Source organism: Montipora capricornis, chromosome 13, assembly GCF_036669925.1.
Source record: "Montipora capricornis isolate CH-2021 chromosome 13, ASM3666992v2, whole genome shotgun sequence".
Lineage (NCBI taxonomy): Eukaryota > Metazoa > Cnidaria > Anthozoa > Scleractinia > Acroporidae > Montipora > Montipora capricornis.
In genome coordinates this window covers 10,836,743-10,846,408 of record NC_090895.1, presented here as the reverse complement: position 1 = coordinate 10,846,408, position 9,666 = coordinate 10,836,743, and the positions used below count along the sequence as shown (strand labels likewise).

General features: G+C 39.2%; 2 protein-coding genes across 3 annotated transcripts in view; both read right to left on the bottom strand.

Moving 5' to 3' along the window:
• Positions 1 to 883: 883 nt before the first annotated feature.
• Positions 884 to 4,126, bottom strand: LOC138028391 (aristaless-related homeobox protein-like). 2 transcript variants are annotated; one of them, XM_068875910.1, is made up of 4 exons: positions 3,987 to 4,126; positions 3,443 to 3,666; positions 2,722 to 2,984; positions 884 to 1,969 (listed from the first exon to the last, which is right to left on the bottom strand). In XM_068875910.1, exons 2-4 carry the CDS (start codon positions 3,579 to 3,581, stop codon positions 1,454 to 1,456), a joined length of 918 nt encoding a protein of 305 aa, XP_068732011.1. In that variant the 5' UTR covers positions 3,582 to 3,666; positions 3,987 to 4,126; the 3' UTR covers positions 884 to 1,453. The 2 variants fall into 2 exon arrangements, with proteins under 2 accessions (XP_068732011.1, XP_068732012.1); XM_068875911.1 differs by having other exon boundaries at positions 3,443 to 3,615; positions 3,987 to 4,124.
• Positions 4,127 to 5,468: 1,342 nt separating this feature from the next.
• Positions 5,469 to 9,666, bottom strand: part of LOC138028389 (importin subunit alpha-3-like) — a 32,830-nt gene continuing 28,632 nt past the window's right edge. The window contains exons 22-24 of the mRNA XM_068875909.1: positions 9,393 to 9,444; positions 7,408 to 7,499; positions 5,469 to 6,365 (exon numbers count right to left, since the gene is read on the bottom strand). Of these exons, the coding sequence (XP_068732010.1) occupies positions 6,267 to 6,365; positions 7,408 to 7,499; positions 9,393 to 9,444 (243 nt within the window). The 3' untranslated portion in view covers positions 5,469 to 6,266. The remainder of the gene's footprint in view (positions 6,366 to 7,407; positions 7,500 to 9,392; positions 9,445 to 9,666) is intronic.

Sequence of the window (9,666 nt, the reverse complement as noted above, 5' to 3'; positions counted from 1 at the left end):
AAAGTTTCTCTCGTGTTGTCCCATTTTTCGTGAATGACTGAAAATACTAGATGCGAAATGTTTGCTAAACTGAAAGACTGCGAAAGTGTGATGCAGCTTGCGTGAATACAAAGGGTCCTGAATGACTCGACATGTCTAATAATTAAAAGGTTTAAGACTAGTTTACTTTAGTTCTATTGTCTGCATCCCCTCAAATCTTCAAACCATAGAACCTCAAATAAAAAAGCGAAGATCAGGTTATTTTGCCCATTTGTGTTGCCTGTTGATGAATACGGAACCACAAATTTCAATTTAACAAAAGAATATTCCGAACTCATTTCATGACATTCATTCAAATGGTAATAAACTCAGAGAGACAAAACTCTTTTCTTTTAGAAGTTGCAAGGTAACGCCTCTTTGCTTTGCCAACACGCGGTAATGGCAAATCTTTATCCCTTATAAATCTCATTTAACAAGCAAAAAAGGCGCCGTCTTGGCGTACTTACTTTTAAGCGCGGCACCGTCTTAAGCGCTAATAACTCAATAATTTTTTAGAGAGTTTAATTTATTTTAAAAGGAAACAAATTGTACAAGGAGACATTTTTAAAGCCAATCAAAGGCATTATAGCTAATCGAATTTCACACCGGTAATTAAAAGTCGTTGATTACATATCACTGTTTTGCTTTAGGGGTAATTAAATTATTCAAATTTGTTGTTTTCATTTAAAAAAATGGTTTGGCTGTTGTCATAACTTAATAACAACTTGCTTTGAAAACCGATTTGATCTGGAACAAACGCTTGCAATAAACACTCCATATACTGAATCGAGATCAAGTGAATTACCCATCAGCTTGCGAAGGCAGGTGTGTGCTGGTATCGCTTCCAAATAAGGCAAGTTTGAGACGTTTTTCAAGTGTCCTTTAATTGATTCACCAATTATCTCATCGATAGATCGTCTAATGGGACTAATTCCCTGCTAATCTTCTCCTCATAGCCCATTCCACTCTTTCATTACTAAAGTAATATTTTTTGTGTTCGGGAAAACAAAGTTACCGCGTTCGGTGGTCCTTCAGTGCTATCGCTGATGGTTTCGCAAGCGTGATTTGTGTGATTCCGTGTTACGAACTCCTGTACTTCCTGTGCAAACAAAGACGTTTATTAAATTATTGACCGGGTGGTTAGCTCGCACTGCGGCGTATCCTAAGCAAATTAACATCTATTTAGTTCTTAAACTTTCAACACTTTTCACGAGTGATTCAATCCAAAAATATTGAAATATTACGATATCTGGGTGGAAAGAAAAACAACATAGATATTATTCTTGAGAAGATTATTTCACACCTGAAATGTCCTTTTAGAATCTAATTAAAAATTGATATTGTAAGGATACTTTTCAAGAAGCCTCACATTTTGGGACAAACTGGAGTTCTCATTTGTTTATAACAAATGAATCCGTTTAAGACGTGTAACAACTCAGTCAGTAGGGGAAAGGAAGTGACACGAAGCCGAATGCTCTTTCGCTTTAAGCCTTAACGCTGCGATACTTGTTGATCTCCTGTCAGAATCAATAGGCGAGACGCTTTGAGGCAGGTAGCCACGAGAAGCATTGAATTTAAGAGCTGGTGTCTTGAACGTCGAAGAAGCAGCAGCGGCCGCTGCCAGGAGCGATCCATTTAGCATTGAAGGGTAGTAATCTGTAGGCCGCGGCGTGCAATAAGGTGAATAAAAATGCGCCATGCTTGCAGATTGAGGGTAACCTGTGGGATATACAGGAAGACGCAGAGTAGAAAAAGATGGGGGAGGGTGAGGAAAAGATGGTGCAAGGCTCGCGTCCCATTCTTGATCAAGAGTTTTACTGGTCAGCTCTGGGGTGTAACCGGACAGCGGAGGTGGTACAATGCCATTATTTAGGCCGATTGGAGCGTGCAGTCGCACTCCCTGAGCCTTTTCACGCTTTCTCCATTTAGCTCGTCTGTTTTGGAACCAAACCTATGGGAAATTAAACTGGCATCATCACAGTATCTTTAAAGAAGCGGGGATTAGTTATGAGTTTTACAAGAGAAAGAATGACTAATCTCAATGTAACTAAGGCTGAGGGATAACTGTCTTTCTCCTGTTGAAATCGTGAAAGATTTAGAAATAATCAATTTTGCATAGCTGTCGTAACATCGTTAATCGCTGTTGTCAGTAAGAGTGAAACATAATAGATTGCCAATATAGTGAAGCACTTAGTTCCTATTACATTAAAGTAAAAACAAAAGTTCTATTTTAAATTAAAGTAAGCTAACTTTTTCTCGGCATTCTAGATACATTTTCAAACTAATTGGTTCTCAGCAAGACATCTTAAGATCTACAAACCGCCTCAGCGATGCACTGTAAACAATCTAACAACTAGTCACTAGTTTTCTCTGCAGGAAAAAGAAACGTTTTCGCAAAGGTTTGAAAATAGTCATGGCAGTCATTAAAATAATTGCTAAGGGTCATCAATTTTCAAGTACTTAACAATATTATGGTGGAGATTAATTTCCTTTTTGTAATAGTTTTATGATCAGCCGGTTATCTCTCATCTTCGCCAGATGCTTTTCATTTGCGGACTTTAATTTGTTCCCGTCTTATCTTTTCCAATAAAAAGGTTTTCGCCCGCAACTAAATTGGACTATTTAATTATCCGCGGGGCAAATTATCTCGTAAATGTTTTCATTGTTTTGAAGAATAAGAAGGGATATGTTAAAAGTATTTACCTGGACTCTCGCTTCAGTGAGATCAATTTTCAGGGCCAATGCCTCTCTGGTGAATACGTCAGGATAGTGTGTTTTAGAGAACGCTCTTTCAAGCTCCTCCAGTTGAAGACTTGTAAATGTTGTCCGGTAGCGTCGCTGTTTTCGTTTTCCTGATGAGCATTTGCTGTCTTCCTCTCCATTTTCATCGTCGCTTTTCTCCTTTTCTCCTTCATTCTCGAATGAACCTTCCCGCACATCTGATAGCCTTGAGTCTAAATCGCTCTCTGCGAAGAAAAAAAAAAGTTCTCAGAACGATGTTGTGGTTTACTATTTAGGACGGAGAGAAAAGAGTGAATATTAGATTAATAAAATTAAGGTGATTGTGTTGAATGCCTGCATGGCAATTACAACTAATCTTTCCCACAATAATGAAATCGCTGCCGTGGAGGTGAATCTTCTTTCCGGCTACAACGCACCTAAACTGAACCTTTGTTTGTACCAAATACAACAAAGAGGCTTTTTAAATTTAAAGAACAATAAAAATGATACAGCGCAAGATGTTGATAAACAGCCTGCCTTGGTTAACATGGAGAAGATACCACCAGTTGTAAAAACATCTTTGTGGCCAAGCGTAAAAATGCTCTGACAGGCGGCATCTTGAGTTCCTGGTGATTCTTGAAGTGTTAAGTACAGTGAGGTGTTTTCAAGTTTAGTGAACTAAAACTTTCAAATCTCACGCTACCTGACTCAATGCTTCCTGTAATGCCAACGTCCGATGCTTCTTCGGTCACTGAGTCGGGTTTTGATCGTTGTTTGCACTCATCGTCTCGGTTCAGACCAAGTAGACCATCAATAGTGTAAGAGATCGCTCGGGCAGTCATTTTCGTGCAGGCTTGAAGTTTCCGTGAATAGGATCTGCCAAGTAGTGCGAGTGTTTTAATAAAACCCGGCACACCGACGGATCACCTATGAAATGCTCTTGGTGTCAAACCAATGAAATACTCAGTCGATAATAAAATTAATAAATCTACTAAAGTTCATTAGGAGACGTCATGATCCAGGGCACATATTCTTTACATTTGCAATTAGTTTAGTCTCATTTGATCAAATAGCCGACAACACTGTGAAATTGAAAGACCCTAATTAGGCCCTCCGCCCATAGAAGCCAGACTTCTTTTTCAGTTCCTTGATTTTCTACCGTTAACAAGCGTTTGAAACTCGATCACCGAGCAAACGCATACACCGAGTGGTGAGGTTAAGTGAGCGAAAGAAGCATGTTGACTTACCGCTGTTGAAAATGTTTGTTCGCGGCTGTCTCCGGTCATAATCACTCAGGATTGTTGACGAAATGCGAACTAGTCTTTCTCCATGGGGTCAAGATCATGGCGAAGACGGTGACATAGAGGTATAATAACTTGTATCTTGTCGCCTAAAGACTCAGACTCAGCGAAAAAGCATGTATTTTGAACTCTTCCGCGGGCTTTGAATCTTGAAATGTCCTGTCCCAATAAGGATAAATTAAAACCACATTCAACTGTAAATAAGTTTAACAGCTGATATCGGCAGCTGCCCACAACAATGACCCTGTAAGAAGGGAATATTGAAAACTTGCATCCTTCTCAACATTTTGATTGGGTTAATTAATCACCATTTGTCCCTGTAATTAATTAATTAATACCGTTTATATTGAATCGATACAACCTTGAGAAGTATCCAATCAGACGCCGTAGTTATTCAAGCGTTTGAGGTGTGCCGCTGACGCCTTATCAAAGTGGCGTTATTACTTGTTTACCTAATGCAAGCGCCGCATGCCTGATTATCATAATAATAAAATGTCTTTTTATAACCAAATCATTCCAATTTAATTAAACTAATAAGCCCTCAAAATCACTGTGACCGCAAACCAAAACATTTTTCAAGCCACAACACGGCTTCGATATCAAAGCTACAATAGTTTCAGGACAACTACTAACAATTTTTATAACATAACGAGCCTCCAGCAGGGACTTCACCAACGCTTTTTAAGCAATCATTTTGTTGTTCACAGGAATATAAACAAGGAAGAAAAAGCAAACAGACGAACAATAAGCTACTGAATATTAATAGTAATTGTGTGAATGGGATCGGAATCAACACCGATAATATAATAACGATATTTTGCCAAGCCAAGCGCTCGCGCCAAATTAATCGAGTTTATAAATAAACCATTGCGTTGAAGTTTCTTTTTGTCTTACATGTAAAAGGCACCGACAAATGTGTTATTGCAAAAATCATTATCCACTATCGCTTTATGTACGTACATTAACGAGGTTATATGCACCCACAACAACTCGGTGCAAATCAAGGCTATTAAAGTCAGGTCGTCGGACAGTTTTAAAAGTGTCAGGAATTAAAAGAAAAAAAAACTTCAAAGCGAGCTTAGCTTTCGAGATTACTTAATCTCGTTGCAACTATGCAAACGAAAAATAAGGCCTCTTTGATTATCACTTGAAATTAATGATACATCACTCTGTAAGGAAATCTTCATGTTTCCAGCTTGATTTCAAGTTTTAACTGGTTATCTTAACGCGGACCGTAAACGCATCTTGTAACAATGTTTGTCTTCATTCAACCGCGAAGGAAACTAGTAAACACACTCTTGACTTCTAGAGTTTTCAATATCCGCTTCAAACAAAAGACACAGGCACTCAGTAGACAGCCTATTGTATGATGATACAAGGGTCTCGAAACAGGATAATATGTACCCTAATCAATAAATACACTCATCAAACGGGAAAAAGTTTAAAATTTACTGATAAAATTCGCGACTTTACAGTTAGATACAGTTTGCACACTTTCAAAATAACTGTCGGAACGCAAGAAAATAAAATAAATCGAGAGGAGTTCGGAGGAAATAACAACTAAAACAGGGAAAAAATACAAAAATAAGACTGCATACTAAAGACGACACTTACTGACTTATTTGTAGTAAATAGTACAAACAAAAGCACGAAAATTTCCTTCCGATTTCTAAAACGATTGGGACAATATCCTCCTCGACGTCGCTTGTTGCATTGCTTACGGGCTCAATTAGACAACAATAAGTCCGTGTTCTGAGCCCAAGATTACGCAAATAACATTCAACTCGATCTTCATAAAACTCATTGTATCAGCTAAGACCTTTGTACAAACTGATTTCATTTAATCCTCTTCAGTGGGTTCTGGTATCACCGAGAATGTCTTTATCACAGCCATGCCGCGGGCCGGCAATGTGCTACATACCAACCGGACATTGGCTGTCGCTAGGGGAGTTCTTCTCGCAACTCTTTTTCACCAAGTTCCGACAAAATTAAAACCACTCGTAATTAACAGCCAAGTTGCTTTGGCCAAATGATGGTAGGGGGGTGGGGACGGGATAGGACAATAAACCGGCGAAACACTCCCTCGCTTGCTTGCTCGCTCACTCCTCTTGCTGTTGTGTTTAGTTCTCGCACACTCTAGCGTTCGTTCGTTCGTGTTTTCGCTCGCTCGCTCGCTCGCTTGTACTCTACTTGGTTAGTCAAGTTTTTATCGATAGCAATTGAGCTTCAAAACTTGAAGCCGCCAGGAGGGAGGTTATCTTTAGCCTGGAATTCAAACTGTCCATCCACCTCTTGAGGGAGTAACTCTTCTTCACCGTTGTCAGCCTGAGAAACATGAAAAGAAAATATGTAAGTACTAAATAGTTATTGGAATACTTGCTCTATGCCAAGGTACAGCTCAAAAAGTTAAAGCTACTCAAGACATACAAAAATAATTTTCTTTTCCGTTCTACCATTCATAGTGTTGACAGTCTACACGCAAGATAAGTTGATAATAACTTGAGCTCTTAAATTAATATCCCATGACATGGGAAGCCAGAAATATATAAAAAAAAAACAATGGCAAAATGTTTGCGTCTTCTCACAAAAAAACTGAAGGTCCATCACAGAACTTTCAGGAAATATGCAAGCGTAAAATCTCAGCTTGCCTGGACCAACAGAAGGGAAAGCTATGGATGATTGATCGAATCATCCTACCATGGACAATCAAGTGGCCTGTTGGCAACTGGTTATGCATACAAAGCAAGTTCCCAAAAATACGAGAAATCACTCGACAAAGAGGTCACTGTTCAAAAATAGCCGAGTTTTAAGTGAGCCACAAGGACTGAACACGGTCCAGGATCGGAGAAATCATTTGGATTTTACTTCGATTTTGTTGACTACTAGCCTGCGCAGGCTAGTTGACTACCAATAGCAGAAGTAGAAGTAGAAGTACCTTCCTGAAAGAAGGTATTAGGAAGGGTCAAATATATGTCGATATATTCTATCCACACTAAATGACTGATTTGGTGAGATTTACCGAATCTATTCAACGCCTAATCAACCGGAACGCGAGAATGAAACAAGAAAAGAAAAGAAAAATCGGGCGCCAATCTTCATCCTCGACACAATTCCATCGACCATCCAAGCGTACAAACGTTACAGCACCAAAGAAATGATAAAAGGAGAGCAGAACAGACAAACAAACAGTACCACCAACAAAACAACAATGAAAGCAAACTGACAGATGTGAGCTGGTGATACCAGCAAACTGCTCATTGACTTCGCAAGTGAAATTTCAAGAGTTTCTTGAGGAAGCAAATTCACCGTGCGCACATAGCGCTCCAAGTTATATATATATTTTGGAGTTCTTAAGACAAATACATACGTCATTAGAGAAGTATTGATCGATCATTCCAAAGGCCAGTTTGTAGATTTCCTCGTTTTCGTGCTGTTGAAGAAATTCTATTTTATCCAAACCTGAAGAAAAAATGTGAACATTTAATTTGCAAGAGAATCTATGAAAGCTAAACTGTATATTGTAACTGCGGATTTGAAACAGTTTTCTTAGCGGTACATCATCGCTGTGAGGGAAGCAAATTCAGTTGACAAAGAGAGAGAGAAAAAAAAAAGGACTGAATGGGAATTGAAAGCACGGCCGTGCGACAACCTCGAACCCAGGGTCTCTTTGGGAACGAGGTTGGGCCGTGCGATTGTGCTGCACGTGCAATACCAATAAAAGGGATTTTCAATATCCTTCCAATTCACCTTTACCTGCGTAAAAATGTAACTGAAAACAACGACAATGCAGTGTTTATTAAGGGAATACCCTCAGCTTTCAAGCTAGTTCACACGCATATCAGAGCAAACAATTGAAACGACACATCACATGATTAAAAATCTCAACTGGCAGGGAATTAGTTGACCCTTAAAGTGCCCCTAACCCCAAAATGTTTTTTTCGCTAAAATGAATCTTTGCACTTGTTCGAAACGCATTGCGGCAATTTTTTCCTTTTTCTAACAAATTCTGCCATTTTATAGGCTTCGAAAGTTGCGAAAATCCAAGCATCTTTTGTTCACGACCGAGTCAGAAGGGGAGTGGGTCTATTCCTGATGTGACGTCACAAACTGATTTACATTGCATTAACTCTTTGTAAACATGCATGCAAAGTAGATTGTGACGTCACATCAGGAATAGGCCCATTCCCCTTCTGACTCGGTCGTGAACTAAAGATGCTTGGATTTTCGCAACTTTCGAAGCCTATAAAATGGCAGAATTTGTTAGAAAAAGGAAAAAATTGCCGCAATGCGTTTCGAACAGGTGCAAAGATTCATTTTAGCGAAAAAAACATTTTGGGGTTAGGGGCACTTTAACAGGCAGAGGTGAAGTTATGTCGGGATCACTGAACACAAATCAAGCCAATGATAAGCGATGGATTGGAATTCGTCGCCAAGTCGGTTCTAATTGTTACGGAGATTAAGCATGAGACGCTTCTGAGCCACAAACGGAAACTCAGACTGGAAATGATATTTGACGTGCCAGGACAGTAATCTCTCCCAGAAAGTTAAACTAATTCTCATTGGTCGTGAGCCAATGTCAAGTTAAAAAGGGAAACAGCTCACTTCCGGTTTCCATTCAGGGTTTAAAAATGTCTCGTGCTTTTGCCCTGTAATAATTAACCGCATATTCCTTACACCCGATAGTTATGACCTATAAAATTAATTTTATTTTGGCAATCAGGAAGCATGGAAGTAATGAAACAACAGCACAAAAAGCAGTAAGACCGTTGAATGGCATCACCTACTTTTTCTAGTTGAAAGCCAATTTTAGGAAAGACAAATGTTTTTTTCCTCAAGGACGGTACCTACTATTGGTATTGCGCATACGTTCTGCGCATCTCGAGATACTCGGATTTCCATGACGCTTACTAATTCAGGGATATTTTTGCGCGGTTTAAAACTATGCGGAGAAAGCTGAACTTTGCAAGTGCTCTTGGTGTCCAAAAGGAAAATTGGGGGTAACCATGCATTTTTCAGAAATAATGAAACTTCAATTTGAGAAGAAGCTTTTGACAAATATTATTCATGAATTATCTTTGAAAAATGCGTGGTTACCCCAATTTTCTTTTTGGATTTCAACCACACTTGCCAAGATCTACATTTCCTGCATAATCATAAACCAGAGCAAACATACCTTTGAATTAGTATGAACCGTCCTTAATCTTTCTCATAGGAGTAAAGTTGTACGACTCCCCCAAGCAAAAGCTTTTGACGGGAACGATTAATTAAAAGCCATAACAGATAAAATTAACCATCCTAGACAAAGTAAAGTACAATCAGCGCCGCTTTAGTGATGCACAATTTTACACCAACCTCCAGCTTCTTCAATGACCGTAGCGATTGTATCTGCCTTGTCACCGGCCATCTAAAACAACACAACAAGCTTACTACATACCGAGGCCCATAGGTCTCTGTTGGGTTCATCTGAAGAACGCGGGAATAACGCAGCCAAAAAAAACTAGGAAAGGAATCAAATCTCCAGACCCTATTGACCTCGCATATTGCGTTTCTAGCTTTTCTGATTGGTTCATTCAATCTCTGTTATCAGCTCATACATCGTACGAACTAATATGGAAACTGATTGCGT

Coding starts and splice junctions, on each gene's coding strand:
- LOC138028391 (XM_068875910.1), bottom strand. CDS start 3,581: ATGACTGCCCGAGCGATCTCTTACACTATTGATGGTCTACTTGGTCTG. Junction 2,985..3,442: donor TACAGGAAGCATTGAGTCAG/GTAGCGTGAGAT, acceptor TTTTCTTCGCAG/AGAGCGATTTAGACTCAAGG. Junction 1,970..2,721: donor TCACTGAAGCGAGAGTCCAG/GTAAATACTTTT, acceptor AATTTCCCATAG/GTTTGGTTCCAAAACAGACG.